Genomic DNA, 15,592 nt, shown 5'->3' on the forward strand with positions numbered 1-15,592 from the left:
TAGTGGTGAGCAAGAAGGGAGTGAATTAAGAGCAAAATTTGAAATTCTTACGTCTTCAGATGAATGCAAATACTCAATGGTCTTCCACACAGCTTGGTCCTGTGGCATCCTGGTCCTGCTGAGACCACCGGAGACTCCCTTCTTATCAGCATTTCAGAAGAAACGAGTGCCATCGGCTAGCTACCTAAGAGCAGAGAAAAGCAAAAGCCAGAACCATGTGGAATGCCAAACACTGCTCTGTGATGTTACATTTGCCTTCTCTAGGTTAATTATGCTTCATGTTCCCTGCCCAGGCGGGCACATCTCCTCTGTTTGTAGGTGTCTATCAGAGAGTTGGCACCCTTTTAACTGAGCGGTACAAGCCATGCATCTAAAATAAGTCATGCTGTTTTATGATAGCTGGTAAAAATAAAGCCTTACTAGCACAAGCAGCTATAACAGCACAGAGGATTTACAACTGAGTGGGTTTTTTCCAGGGTGGGCTGGCCACAGTCTGGTGATGGCCTTTTTATAACCGTTATCAGCTCCCACACAGACCAGGTCCATCTGTTACTTAATTTGAACGGAGACACTCCTAAGCTTTTGTTCGCTAATCTCACGCCGCACATCTACATTGTTCTCTAGCAGGGCAGCCCACCCGTGAGTCAGGCTTGGCTTGCTGATCTTGGGGAGGCACCATGGAAAACTGGAATAAAAGAAAGGCACACAGCTCGCTCTGGTCACTTGACCAGTGTGGTCCACCTGCCTGCTCCCATGTATCGGCTTGAAGGGGCTTTTAACCTGCAACTTTGATGCCAGCTCCTTGGGCTGGAGGCAAGGGTTGCAAGTTAAGACTGAATATTACAAAACATTTCTGCACCCTTTATAAATCCAGTCTTTATATATCACAAGTACATTTAAGTCCCTGAAGCTATTGCCAAAGCCCCAGCCAAAGGACAGTTGGATCAAAAACCCCAAAAACCTACCAGAGCGGGTTAGGCATTTTTTGGTGTCTCATTCCTATGCCATGCCGTGTCGCTTGTCCTACACCACTACTGGCACAAGTTGCGTTGGGGAATGGCAACAAGATGCACTGGGGATAGAGAGGAGGGAGGATGAAGAGCCTGAAGCACTGAGAGACACAAGGATGGATATTTCAAGGTGCAGATGGTCAGATGTTTCTGAAAGTTAGGGCTTATGGTGATTTCCTCAAAACAAGCTGAGGGCAGAAACTAGGCTTCCCTCTTCCTTGTCTTTTCCAGCCCAGCACTGTGTGGCTTCCTCTGCTCTTTCTCTGGAGGTTTCCCGCACGTGTAACAGTTGGCTTCCTCCCTACCGCATACACACAACGCTTCTAAGGCAGGGACGGTCCTGGGGTCAGCTGGGCTGCCCTTAACAACAATGCTTGTCTCCTGCCTGCTGCTCTGGTCGTGTCTGCTCTACCATCCTTGTCACCATTTCTTTCACTGCAGCTCACAGTATTAAGGATGGATGCTCTAAGGGGCATCTCCAAACTGGCAGTCGTAAATGCGCTGACGTGCACAGGGTTCGGCTAACACCGTTTCTAACACCTAACAATATATCACTTTCAGTAGCTCTCCTGCTACACAGAGTAACCAGCCAGAAAGCGAAGATGCTTAACAAGGCATGTGGTTGACAGCAGCATTCCCACATGGCTCAGATGCGTTTTGAATTGCAAATCAAGCAATGGCTTGGTGATGATGGACACCTCAAGCAAGGCACATTTTTGTTGCTTTAGTGGGCAGGTGTTTAAATACAGCTGCGTGTTTTTGTACTGCTTGTGCCTGACAGTGCATTAACTAAAATTAACGTGTCATGTAACTGCAATATTGGCAAAGAAGCACTGAACAATACTGCAGCATAGACTGTTGGCAGCAACTTACTTGAACGGTTTACCTTGCCTATAATACTTCAGGCATACTTCACCTCTTTTTCAAATCTCTGCCAGAGTTTTTAAACAGAGAAGAGATTGGGATGGAAGGACATGGAAGGTCAGGCTTTACTTTAAACCCGATACAGAGAGAGGAGATTGAACACACTCTACTTGTCTATAAAGCTGCTAGGTTTTTTCCTGAAACTATAGTTTCAGTGTAGCATTTTTAAATGATTCAGATAACATGAGTCACAGTAACATGCATGGGCTGGATCTCCTTAGCTGAAAGAAGTGCCATAAGAATATGCTATAGATTGCCTTGTCCTGGATTCTATTTTGGAGAACTGATGGCATTTGGGATTCAACCGTATGTCTGGCTGAGTCTGTAGCACATACAGATCTGGTAGGTATTCGGAGATGTAGCACATACAGATCTGGTAGGTACGTCTGTTGTGGCATGCATGCTGCTCTGGAAAGGAATGCATGTCTATGCCCGGCTGTTCTCCAAATCCTGGGCGCTGAGGCCTTTGAAGTGAGATTTACATAACATAACACAAAACCTTTGCTGCTTATTTACACTGGGCTGAAAGAGGCCAAAGGGAACATCTTTGGAATACTCTTTTTAAAAGGTGGCAGTTGCCACTAATGAGGATTTAACCCACAAAACAAAGAAACCCGTAAGTGTGGTCACCAGAGAGACAAGACTTGCCAACGGCAGGGAAATGTGACATAGCAGAGGTGCCCTGGCCCCTTGAACGGCAGAGTGCTAACACCTGGGAAGCCGTGGCTTGGTGCAGATTCCTCCAGCCCCAGGGAGACTGGTGAACAAGGGATACAAGTAATGCTAAGAAGAGCTGGAAAGGTGTTCTGCTCCTGTTCTACAGTCTACATGGTCACTTGAGGTTTTTGTTTTGGCTTGCTCCCTGCATAGCTGTAGCCTTCTTGTAATTTAGAACATACTACTTGCAGTATTCTTCTGCCACACACAGAAGAATAAATCTGTCTCAGCAGTGATTTAAGCAGCCCCATTGATCTCTGCCCATAGTCAATACATGGACTAATGTCAGAACCTCTCACACAGTCTCCAAGGACTCAGCTTCTGTCTAAAATTTGTTGTCATCCTGCTTTGTGCCTGAGGGATAAACCTAAATCTCTTGTGTTTAGTGGGTGGGAAAAAGCCTGCTGTGAACAATTTCTGAGAAATGAGATGGGGCCAGAGTTTGATGGAGTCCCACTGTCTGGGAGTGAATACTTTTAGAGTCGTAACTCCTTCGGAGTAACACAACATTGTGGTATTACTGTCTTCACCTTCAACTGAACTTATATCATAGCTACAGTAGATGTACTTCAGTAGGGCTGTTACCATGCTACCGACCTGATGGGACGCAATTTTTCTGAAAAAAGATGTTGTAAACAAGAATATATAACAAAACCCAAACTGGTACATCAAGTTCCCTTTAAGGAACGAGGAACCCTTTCCCTCGCCATCTTTCTTTAGCTTTTCCAAAAGGAAGATTTATAGGATAGTACAGACCAGATAGATGCTGTGCGAGCTGCCTTCTGTGGCTCTTCAGGTGCAGCGTAACTCATCTGCTACTTCAGGTCTCGGAAGAAAGCTCTCAGTTGTAGCAGTGTCTTTGTAATGCGGTTCCCCGAGGAAGAAGAGTGCTGTCTCCGAAGAAGGCAGAACCTACAACTCTCTCCCTTTTGAAAACTTGAGCCAAACGCATTATCAGAGCCACCTGTCCCAATCAGGAAGCCAACCAGGATCTCCCCAGTTAAGCTGAGAGCTCAGGCTTGAGCCCTCAAGAAAAGCTTTCTGGGTTCCAGAAGCAGGAGTCTCACAGCAGAAGCGATCAAATGCCTTGTTTGTTTGAAGGTGCCTTACACTATTGTTGAAAACGTGTCCCAGGATTTCAAAAGGGGTTTTCCCAAGATTGTTTCTTGTCTTCTGGTGACTTCTAATGCTCTGGGGCTTTGCTGAGACCAGTGAAATCTGTTTGTGCTCACGAGGGAGCAAAGCAAGGATCACAACCCCAGACAAGGATCACACCTGAGAGGACGAGAGATGAACAGAGGGAAAGGAACGTGTCAGCATCTTGTAGCGTAATTACCTTTTTTCAAGGGGTAGGTCTGGAAGCACCAGGCCTGATGAAAATGGGCTCTGCTTCAGAGCGGACTTGAACAAATTACCCGTGGTTGCTTAGACCACCTTCTGACTGAAACAAACCCGGACCCGGGCACCTGCTGTGACCTGCTGAGAACCAGCTCTGAAAATGGCATTTTCCTGGTTCTCCGAAGCAAAGCATAAGCAGACTGAAAGCAAAGTGCTCACTGCACTGCCCTGTTAACTCATTTCAGCTCTGATACACAGGACTTCTCCCCGATAGCTACATTCTAGTCCAGAGCACTGTCATCTTAGTTCAATATTGGATTTCTCCCAAATGCTGCATGAGTCTCCCAAGTGCAGAAGGGGGAAGGGTGGAAAGGTCCTGCTAAGAGCAGTTTTGGCTGGGCCAACTATTAGTTTGCATCGGCCGATGGCGTTTATGTGAGTAACAATTATTTTGTACACAAAGGCAGCTTCTAAACCTTGCCAAACTTCAGCTCTCCCCAGTGGTCTTTGGGGTATAAGCACCGAGAGCCAAGGCACTGAGGAAAGTGTCGGCATTTAACAAATGAGGGATCAGAATCGGCAGGGAACGTTTAAAAAATGCTGAAAAGATTTTAGGTGTTCAAGGCCCTTGAGCTTTCAGGGGGAGTGACTTTGCAGCTCTTGGGTATTTCTCGGACTGCTGCCTTGCTCTGTTACGCTGTCTGATCCACTCCACCAGAGGAATTTTGCCCCCGGATTGTCAGATTCTCTCTGTCCAAAAACTTGCCACCCTGAAGGCCAGCACACAGGAATTTCCAGCTGTCCATCATGATGCTGAAGATCCTTTCTGTCTCCACACCTCCCTTCAGCTGCTTTTTTTGCTTTCTATTCGGGTTTGTTATGACATTTTTACAATGAGTAATACAGTCTTAACCTTTAGATACATCCCTTCTCATGTCACTAAGGCACTGGTTTCCATCATCTTTTAACTTGCTGTTTGATCGAATGCCCAGTGAAGTCAGCGGGCATCCTCCCTTAGATTTCAACAAACTTTTGATTGGATTTGTAACAGCAAAGTTGCATAGGGGGCCATGGCATACCCCTGTAGCTGATTATTTGGCACCAATTACAGTATGTATCCTCCTCCTGTAAGAGAGGGCTTTGGAGCAGCCTGTGTTTTGTGAATACCATAGTCTGACTGAGAGGTGATGGGCTTTGTAACAACCAGTACACCGAGTTCCAAAATACGCTCTGTGATGAAGGCATGGCTTGCCTCTGCTGTCTGGTTTGCATTCTTCCTACTGCGCCGTGCTGGATACTGCCTGCTTGTTTCCTTCTCCCTCAAGAGAGTTGATGGTGAGTGTGGGCATCCGTCAGCGCATCTGTGTTGTTGGTACCTGCTCCGGTGAAATGCACAGCAGCAAAGACAAGGAAGGCAGATTTTTCAAAATAAAATAATATGCGAAAGAGGGAAAATGACTGTATTAATTGGAGACATTTTGGTGCTCAGAGCAAGACGGACAGCAAAGGGAAATAGCTGGTGGTATAAGGATGCCTTGCAGCATTGCATGATTGAGCTTTCGTCCCAGTGTCAGTCTGGCTAAGACCCTAGCCAAAGAGCTGAACTCCTCTGTTTTCTCCCGAATCACAGTCCTCTCATTATTTACTACCTCACATTTTGCATTACCACACTGAGTCTTAAAATACTTGAAGATGTAATGGCTGTATGTTAGAGGCCTGGCCCATTTCAGCTTCTAGGAACCGACTGGCACTCCTGAGGGTGGTCTGCTTCCTGTCTGTTCCCGATCATCAAATTAATTTGCAAAATAATACTTTCAGTCTTGCGTTATCAGAGTAAGAGTTCCTTTACCATCTAAATAAGCATAAGGCACAAGGAAATGGCTTGTGCTGGCACTGTTTGTGTGCCATTAGGTTAATCCTCCTCTTTAATTGCTACTTCTAACAATTATATTTTCCTGTATTTACACCACAAATAAACTTAGGCCTGCCGGACTGGCATTAGTAGCCAGGAATAGGTTTTATCTAGGGAAGTTAGTCCTTGTAGCTGGCTGAGAAGATTTCTCAGCAGGCAGTGTGTTTCTAGCTGGGTGACTTATGAGCTGTGCTGGTTTTTTATTACCTTCTGTTTGTTTTTCCAGGCTGCAGACTCTTGGCTGTGGAGCTGACATCCAGCAACACCAAGCCCGTGGTGCAGGAATTCCAGAGTGAGTGTGGCGGGGGCCCGCTGGCTGCACTGCTCCCTGCCTGGGGATTTGCATCAGCCCAAACAATTGAGAAAAATTTTGCTTATTGCTCATGGTATCTGGTTTCTTGGGGGAGGCAGGACTACCGAGAGCCTGAGATTCAGAAAAGTGCTTAAGAATATGTCGGTATCTCTCCCTGTTTAGCAAAGCACTTGATTGAAATGGTTTATTGAAGTCCCCTGCAAGCCATCGGCATTGCAAAGTGTCTGCCTAAGTGCTTTTTTGAACTGGATCCCAAAAGGAGGAAAGGCGGTCGCCTTGCAATTAATATACTGAAAAGAGGGTCGGGAAATTTGTATTTTACCTTGGCCCTCCTACAGACGTGCAATGCGATGCTGGGTAAGCCACCTCTCAACCCTGCTGCGATGCCCTCTTCCGTAGAGAAGATGGAGATGACAATGCCGACTTCAAAAGGGAGTGGGTTTGCTGAATTTGTCCCCAGGCATCACGGTCCTCAGTACATTACCAGACACCACCCAGGGAGATTCTGCGTCCCTGACTGACATTGTAGGCTCTGATTAGCAGCAAGACAGTGCTGTGGACTCACCCTGTCATAAGGTCTTGTTTGCCCTAAGTTAGAGCCTGTAGAGAACAGCATGTTCCTTTCTCTCCATAGTTGATATCTGTTCGACTGTTATTTTTGCTGGCCAAAATCCATCTTCCCCAATAGCTCCTGGAACCCAGCAGTGTTTCTGTTTGTGAGGCAGATGAAAGAGAAGGCTTTGCTTTGTGGGCAGGATCTCCTAATAAAACACTGCACAAGACAGCTTAAAGCAGAGCAAAAATACAGCTGCTTCCTATTAATCTGTATTTCCTTTATTTCTCCTGGTAGGTGTTGAGCTGTCCTGCATCATTAAATCCACCGTAACACCAGATCCCAGAATCGAGTGGAAGAAAATCCGAGATGGCGAAACCTCCTATGTATTTTTTGACAATAAAATGCAGGGTATGAAGGTTCATTGTTCTTAGACTTCCAAAACAGCCTCAGAAACAATACAACCGAGAACAAACAAGTCTGTAAAAGGCAGGACCTCCGGCTGTCTTGCTGCTTTCTTCTGGAACTAGAGTTCAGCAGTGGAAGTGCAAGATGGAGAGAGAGCAGGATGTTCTTTGCTCTCTACCCTCATTATTGACAGTTCACAGTGGGGAGCCACAAAGAGCTGGAGTGAGATCCTAGGTGGGAGGTACTTCTCAGGTGAGAAAGCAAATGCTACAGCTTCCCTTCTCCAGCACCTGTGGGTCCTTCCATGGTCACTGGGCATCTGAGCTCTCAGGACCAGACACTGACCCCTCCTGTCTTTCCATATGACATCGGAGGGCTCCACCTCCACTTCAGAAGGGATCTCTGTCTTGAGCTGTCAGTGCTTACTGCTGCGGTGGCACGGTGCTTTGCCGCATCCCACGAGCACATGATTAGAAGCAGACTCTTTGGCTTGATGGTGAAACTCAAACACAGGACTGCCAGTAGGGCTTGACTCCATCTGGAATTACTCCAGTGCTTTAGGGGGGACCACCAGCCACATCCAAATGAATCTTCTGAAGGAGACAAGACCTGAGGCTGTCTTGGAAGTCTGATTTGAGATTTGAGATTTGGAGTGGTGCTTTCCAGTTCATCCTCTTACATGGTTAGCAGCATTGGTTTCATTTGAGGTCACTGGTGAAAGGAATGCTCTTAACTGTCAGGCATCAAGTTCCTTTTAGTTGGTTCTCTTGACTCCAGAAAGAGTTCAAGATCAACCACCTAATTCAGACACCTAAAATTAGTCTGTGTGAGTACCCTGAATTTTTTCTGTCTCTTTCTTCTGTATCAGGAGACTTTGCAACTCGTGCAGAAATTCTGAGCCGGACATCGCTGGTGATTAAAAACACCACCCGGATGGACACTGCCACATACCGCTGCGAAGTGGCAGCACCTTCTGATACTAAAACCATAGATGAGATAAATATCCAGCTCACAGTCCAAGGTATTGCTTTAAACCTAGTTACCTCTGCAAGCACTGCTAGCTAACCAAAGAGGGTGTGGGTCTTTCCAGAGTTGAAACAGTGGCACTCTGGAAGTTGTTTAAAACCAGCTGGAAATAATGGAATGTTTTGATGGCTTTGTAGCACAGCCATCTCAGAAAGGATGTCAGAAATTACTTAGTTCTCCTCGGCAGTGCCATTCACATGCTCTGTGTCTTTCCCACAGTGAAACCTATGACTCCTAGATGCACTGTGCCTAAAGCTGTACCTGTTGGCAAGACAGCCTCTCTTCACTGCCACGAGAACGAAGGTTACCCAAAGTCCACTTACAGCTGGTACCGCAACAGTGAACCTTTATCACCAGACACAAAATCGAATTCCAAATTCCAGAATTCCTCCTACACCTTGAACCCCACCACAGGCACTCTGGTAATGTCCTTACAGACATAATCAAGGCTTGTTTCGCTGAACAGGTTATTTTTAACGTTGCTTGTAAAAGAAAAAAAAACCATCGCGTGGCTTTCAAGAAGGGTACGATTTGAAGAAGGTTAGGTGTTCTAGGATCTGGGTGAGTTGGAAAGGGAAGTTTAATGATGGAATATCCTAGCTGTTTGGTTTTGATCATCGCCGGCACCACTGGCCTTTTTAGAAGGAGGGAAAGAAGACGTCTCACAGCCCACTGTGAAGCCTGGGAGAGTTACTTATACATGTTTATACCCTCACAATGCCTTCTGTTTCTCACGTCCTACTCCCCTCCCTCTTCTCCTCACCAGGTTTTCCATGCTGTGCACAAAGGCGACACAGGCCGTTACTCCTGCATAGCAACAAACGATGCTGGCTTTGCCAAGTGTGAGGAGCAGGAGATGGAAGTCTGTGAGTGGCTCTACATACTTTTCATCAATGCTGATTAATGAATCACCATAGGAAAAGAAGGGGGACATCCTAGAACATTAATTCTTTCCTGCTTTCTCATAGCCCCCAACACTTGAAAGAAAAAAAAAAAAAAACAAAACCTAAAAATTCAGGGAAACATTAAGACGCTGCTCAGATTCATGAACAGTTTTAGTCTCAGAATCAGGGACTTGCTTGTTCCCTATGAGTTATTGGAGTTTGGTTAAAATATTTGACAGATGTCATTTTAGTGTATGTAAAGCTAGAATATTGCTAGTGCCTTAAAGAAATACTGGATGAAGGCTTCTCTCTTTGCCAGATGACCTCAATATTGGTGGGATAATTGGTGGAGTCCTGGTGGTCCTAGCAGTTTTGGTGCTCATCACTCTTGGTATCTGCTGCGCCTACAGAAGGGGTTACTTTGCAAACAGCAAAGAAAGCGGGGAAAGGTAAGCTGGGATTCAAAGAATTCTTGTACAAGTCCCTGCGCCACAGCTAGCATGAAGTAGTCAGAAGGGCGCCAGAAATTGCTGGCTAAAATGTATTTCAGTGCCTGACTGGGACACATTTCTTTTTAGTTCCCTACCGAAGACTACAGGCGAACGCAGTTCTTGAAGTATCCAATTCCCCACTGTAAACCCTGCACCGTGCCAAAGGTTTATTTGCCTAAGGGAGAGTTTTGGTATGGCTCCTCTTGTGCTTGCCACCAAGACCAGACAGAGGAGTGAAAGCTGTGCTCTAATATCCTCATACTTTGCATGGGAAGGGGAGCACCAGCACAATTAAATGCCTACAGGTGTTTGTCCAATAGGTTCTGTGCTGTTGGCATAATGAGGTCTACAATTTAATGAACAGAGCTCACTGCACAATTAGTTTCAAGCATCAGGACATGCGTAGAAAATATATGCAGAAGAGTAGGCTCTCTACAGGAAATCTCACTAGTTGTGAGAACCTAAATTTGGGATTAAAACCAACCATTTTAGAATGCACATTAAAATGTTAAAACCAACAGCATTAGCATCAGAAACAAGCCTTGATGTCCTTACAGAATCTGTAGAAGAGATAATATATGTAAAACCAAGATTCTCACCAGATAGATTTGTTCCATGTTAAATGTTGCTTTTCAGCAGAAGTCTTGTCTTTTTTTGTTTGGCTTGTTTTTCAGAAAAAGCTCCAAATATCCTATTTAAATGCAGCTGAGGGTTGGCATACGCTGGACTTGACAGTCGTATATAAATTCTGAATTCCTATGGGATTGCAAACAAGTGGTGCTTCCTTCTAACTAAGGAAAATGCTGAAGGCACCCGGCAGTGAAGGTTTAAAATGAACTTTATAATTGCCACAGGAAACAATGCAGGAGGCACACAGAAAGGCAGTGCACAGGGACCAGAGCAGGAGAGCCCTGGAAAGAGTCAGCTAATCTCTTTGCAGAGTTTAGTCTTGTGGAAACATACAGCAATCTTTTTACCCTGTGCTGAAGGGGAATTTAGAAAAAAATCCCAGTCATTGCGAATGATGGAAGAAGCACAGATCTATCATTTCAGCGGTGAGCTGGGTTTCTCTCTGCTTTTTTGTTCAACTGCTCTTCCTAATTTTCATCTTTCTCTGCACCTCTCCTCCAAAATCCTGCAGTTTCCTTGTCCCAGAAATGAGATCTTTTCCTTTATTTCAGCTACAAGACTCCAGCAAAACCTGATGGTGTTAACTACATCCGGACAGATGATGAGGTAACAAATGATTTGCATTTAACATCTCTCTGTTTAGGAGAGGAAGAGGGTGGGCAGAGGACTACTAACTTCTTTAGGGCCTACAGACTTTCTTAGAGTGGGCACCACTGAGAAGCAAGGATGTAGAACAGAGAGAAAACAGAAGGGTGAAGGCTGAGTCATTTCCTCAGAAATGATGAACAGTTTCAGTTGCCTTAAGTGACTGATGCCAAGAGCTATCAAATGCAGCTCTGCTCTGTCTGTTATCTTATGGCTTGACCCCCTTAGGATGAGTTTCATTGGATTAAGTGGGCAGGCCGCGATGCTTTTGCAAGAGAATTTGCATTTTGGGATTTGAATAGATCACTAAGCTTAAGATGAGAAGAAGCCTCTCCCTATTAGCAGACGTACTGAAGAGGGAATGAGATAGTCCCCTGCCATGCCTCGGTATGTGAGGAGGGCAGTAGGAGAAGGAGGACCTGGCCAGTATGACTGGTTTCTCCCTCTCCTTACCAGCTGGAAGGGGTTGCTACCTAGACAGAATGCTAGCAGTTACACAGATTGGATCTACCTTTCATGGGCACGTTGCAGTTGGGGGCAGCAGGAACAAAGAGTTGCCTGGAAAGCCACTAGATCCCTCCTACATCCCGAACTGTTTTGTTGCAGGGTGACTTCAGACACAAGTCTTCGTTTGTCATATAAGACGCCAAAAGAATATTGCAAACCAGCAAAAGCAAGTGTGAGAATACCTCCTCCAGGAACTCAGTGCGAGAGCAAAATACGAATTAAGTGCGCTTGGAAGAGTTTGGAACACACAAGAACTTGATAGCTAGCTATCGGTATATCTTCTTTTTCTTTGCCAAAGTTTAAAGTAACTCCTCACTGCCCAACTTGCATCTCCCCTGCCTCCGGAGATACCAACAGGATCACCTAAACCTGTCCTTGGACTAAGGAAGTGTTGTGATGCTTCCCAGGAGACTGGGCTGTGGAAGTTTGTGGAATTGCCTTCTATTTGTGCTGCAGGGACACAGCCACAATGTGCAAACCAACCAGGGGAACAGCGTTAGGTAAACGTGTAGTAGACGTTACTAGTACATATTACTAGTAGACAAAAAAAGGTGCTGATACGGCAATAGATGGACTTCAAAGAATAAGATTTATCCATGCAAAGGGGAGTCTTCCTCTCAGCAGCTTGTTGCCCAGGCCTGGCTGGTGACTTCTACACATTTGTGATTGTCTTGCGCTTTTGACTCTGACCGCTCAGGTGCAGAATGGGGTATCTGCATAGCCTACAGTGACATACCGATGCAGTAAACGCAGCTAATTTTCTCAGCCCTTTTGTAAACTTACTCAATTCTCATTACTCCATCTAACATGAAACACGGGCAGCATCAGGCCAGAAGGATTGCTTCTGTTCGCTGCTTTATAGAAAACTCATTGCACGCAGGTAACCCCTCATTCTAATCTGCACAAAGCAGGCTTGCCTCTTGCGTCTTTTGGTGTTTTTATTAAAGAGGCTTATAGTGGAGGCAGAGAACCTAGTGCTAAGACATCCCTTTCAGGAAAATTAAAAGCCAAATACTTCCATGGGCTAAGATTGCCATAAAAGGTACTGAGATATCTTCAAGCTTTTTTACCTTCTCCATTTATTTTGTAAAATCCCACATTCTAAATTTTTTGCAAAGATATATTTTGATTACTTCAGAAAAGGTAACATTTCTATTTAAAGTGTAAATACGTGATGCCAGCAGTGTTTAAGTAATGTAGCTATTTTTTTACTTTTTAAGCTACAAAGAGGAGCTCAAATGTTGCTATAGTATGGCACTGTCAGAGCATATCAGTATTACAGCAAAGTATAATAAAAAAACTGCAGGTGGAACAGCATCTCTTTCCTCTTCAGCTAGCTTCAGCAATTTCCTTGTCACAAGAGGTCTTACCAGACACAGAACAGAGTCACTCAGGGATAGTTTTTGTAAATTTATGGCAGGAGCTATCAACTTTTTTATATATAAAACTTAGTTTTCTTGCCAGTGACCAACACTTTGTTTTTGTTGTTGCAAGAAATACCCAGGGATGGCTTTTGGATTCAGTTCCAACAAGGCGACAGAGTGACTTCAACGTTTGCTACCCCTCTGCAAGTTCCCTAAAGCACTAACACAGTGTGACAGCTACGGCAACTTTACAGGTTTAAACTACATAGCCAAGGCAACTGTTTCTGGAGTTGGGAAAGCAAAAGCTCAATACAAAAGCACTTTTGACGTGTCAGTTGCAACTTTTCTCTAGCTGGTAAAAGAAAAAAAAGAAAAAAAAAAAACAGATCTCGTTCTCTTGGCTTTGGAGAGAATAATTGGAAACACGTGTTTCCCAGAAACATACATGTTGGTAGTGTTGAACAGCATTGGGTAATATAAGACTGCAAGATGTGGATGCAACACTAGAACTGTGCTGTGGTTTAAGAATTTTTTTTAATGTAGCATAATTTAGTGTTCTTGTATTTCCAATATGAATTGAGTTGTCTTAACTTTTCCTGTATACAGTATTTTGGATACTTGACGATTTGGACTGTCAGTGTTATTTTTTAGTGTTCTGCATTAATTGCTTTGTTTCCTAGGGGCCTCGCTGGACATGCCATTGCTGCATTTGTGTTTGCATTTGCAAAGTGTTACCGCTTCTCCTTTTGCTAATGAAAGCAAAAATAAGGATGGGGCAGCAATAGCCATATGTCCTCTGTGTAACTCGGACATTACCACCGCTGTCTTGCAACTACATCCTGGTTACCTTCTTAAGACATGCTCTTCAGCCAAGCCACACAGTCCTGTTCACTGGCTGCACGCTGCCTCTAATCATTATGACAGTAGTGAGCGTAACATTCCTTTGCACCTTCTGTATATCCACTACTCCTTTTCTATGCTGCTTTTAGGATACCTGTAATAAGGGAGAGAGAGAAAAGGTTTGAATCAGCGTAGCTCTGGGCACTATGGGAGCACAATCTGCAGTCTCACCATGAGCCAAAGGCAGCCTTCATGTGAAAAGCCAGCAAGCTAAGAATCAAGACTTATTTTTCAGTTCTAAAATGTGACAGTGGCATCTCTAACGAGAGAAGGGGAGATGGTCCCCCGATACAGCTCATGAGATCTGATTGACGGAATTCATTGTATCATTGTGAATAATATTCAGGTTTGTACTAATGTATTACGTTTAACTTTGCCAAGGATGTTTTACATAAATACCAAGCTATAAAGCATTCTTGTAGGGTTTTTTGTTTGGTTTTGGTTTGATTTTTTGAACAGTCATATTATTGGAGGCTTCTGTTTTCAATTCAGTGAAATAAGGGCCAGTCTCTTCCGTCAGAGCTTGTATTGGGCTGAAGGTTACAGAAAGTCCAAGGTATGGTGCTGTTTATTCTTAGACATTTGTCTATCACTGGTTCTCTAGAGAAGACAAGATTAATGCTCACAGGCCTCATCTCAAATACTGCTCGAGGACAGAACAAAAACTAGAAAAGCACAAATTAGGAAATAAACTATTCCAGTTTACCATTCAAAGTGGTTAAATAATATTTTAAGGCAGGAGAGAAGGTACCAAATAAATGGGTGTGGCCATAACTGACCATTGCTTAAGCCAAAGCCATTCCATACATCCCCTGTTCCCAGGTTTTGACTTTGATTTTGAGAATAAAGTTTAACCTCACTTGAAGCTTTCTCTGATCTTCAAACAGACTAGGGAAAGCGAGGGCAAATTCTGGGATTCCAGCGCAGGAGGTAAGTGCCTCTGGAAAGGCTGTGGCAAAAGCACCCTCAGCCTCTTTGTTTCCACCACTTGTGCAGAAAAGCCTACTCCATTTCTGTTGTTCATACCTGAGTAAGGCAAACCAGCATGAATAAAACAGATTCCATTTTCAAGTTTCAATGAAATCTGGGGCAAGAGCTCTGTAATAGAAGTTAACAATGGAAAAACTTCAGTTAAGTTCACATGGCATCAGAGAGACTCGGGAATGGTCAGATTCCAGCATTTACAGAGTGCATTTATGATAAACAAGTTATCTGCACAGAGCATAAAGCTATGCATATGACTTACCAACCTTGATTTTAGTGAGTTACTCATATCCTGCTTGCAGTCAAATAAGAGTCTATATTTAAAAGCTGCTGGGTTCAACATTAATTGAACTGAGTGCCTAAGATACCAGCGACGTAGTAGAAGAGACTTAGAGGCTGTAGAAATCTATAGAAAAAAATAATTTCTCTGTCAGATCAAGAAGAGGGGAGAAGCTGTGGGTGGAATTAATTCTGTAACCATTTATTTTCATAAAATGTTAATAGTTGGAAATAACATAGTTCAAGAATGGAAATATTCCATATAAAAGAACATTAAGGCTGTTCATACACACAGGAGTCTGCACAACAAATAGGAGGTGATGTACTGTGCAATTACCAGATTTAGGGGTGTGGCAGTGACAAGCTGTTTTACCTTTGTTCAAATTAAAGCAACTCTAGTATATAACCAAGAGGGACAATGAGGGATCGAGTGAATAAACTGAGCTGCTCACTTCCCTGCAAGCTGTGATAAATGCATTTACTGCTAAGCTTGTGGCAATATTATGCTCTTAAGTTTTCCAAATGGACAAATTATACATCCTGTGAGTGAAGAGCAAGCCTCCTTTATACTGCAGCTTTCTAGCACTCCATGAGCTTTGCAAACAGCAGCAGCTTATAATACATACATGTGTTAATGCAGGCTTTGTATGCCCATATTCTGGACAGTTTCATGTAAAAACCAAGTAACAATAGATAAGGAAGGAAGG

The 15,592-nt window shown here is 44.1% G+C and overlaps 1 protein-coding gene across 1 annotated transcript; it reads left to right on the plus strand.

Annotated features, from left to right (window-relative positions):
• The first annotated feature begins 5,176 nt into the window (after positions 1-5,176).
• Positions 5,177-12,046, plus strand: JAM3 (junctional adhesion molecule 3). Its single transcript, XM_009704758.1, has 9 exons — positions 5,177-5,324; positions 6,089-6,193; positions 7,065-7,178; positions 8,044-8,196; positions 8,421-8,623; positions 8,968-9,067; positions 9,405-9,534; positions 10,758-10,812; positions 11,458-12,046. The coding sequence occupies exons 1-9, from the start codon at positions 5,177-5,179 to the stop codon at positions 11,491-11,493; spliced, it is 1,044 nt and encodes a 347-aa protein (XP_009703060.1). The 3' UTR covers positions 11,494-12,046.
• Positions 12,047-15,592: the final 3,546 nt, after the last annotated feature.

Source organism: Cariama cristata, unplaced genomic scaffold (genome assembly GCF_000690535.1).
Source record: "Cariama cristata isolate BGI_N322 unplaced genomic scaffold, ASM69053v1 scaffold3040, whole genome shotgun sequence".
NCBI classification, from domain to species: domain Eukaryota; kingdom Metazoa; phylum Chordata; class Aves; order Cariamiformes; family Cariamidae; genus Cariama; species Cariama cristata.

Coding starts and splice junctions, on each gene's coding strand:
- JAM3 (XM_009704758.1), top strand. CDS start 5,177: ATGGGCTTTGTAACAACCAGTACACCGAGTTCCAAAATACGCTCTGTG. Junction 7,179..8,043: donor TTTTGACAATAAAATGCAGG/GTATGAAGGTTC, acceptor CTTCTGTATCAG/GAGACTTTGCAACTCGTGCA. Junction 8,624..8,967: donor ACCCCACCACAGGCACTCTG/GTAATGTCCTTA, acceptor TCTCCTCACCAG/GTTTTCCATGCTGTGCACAA.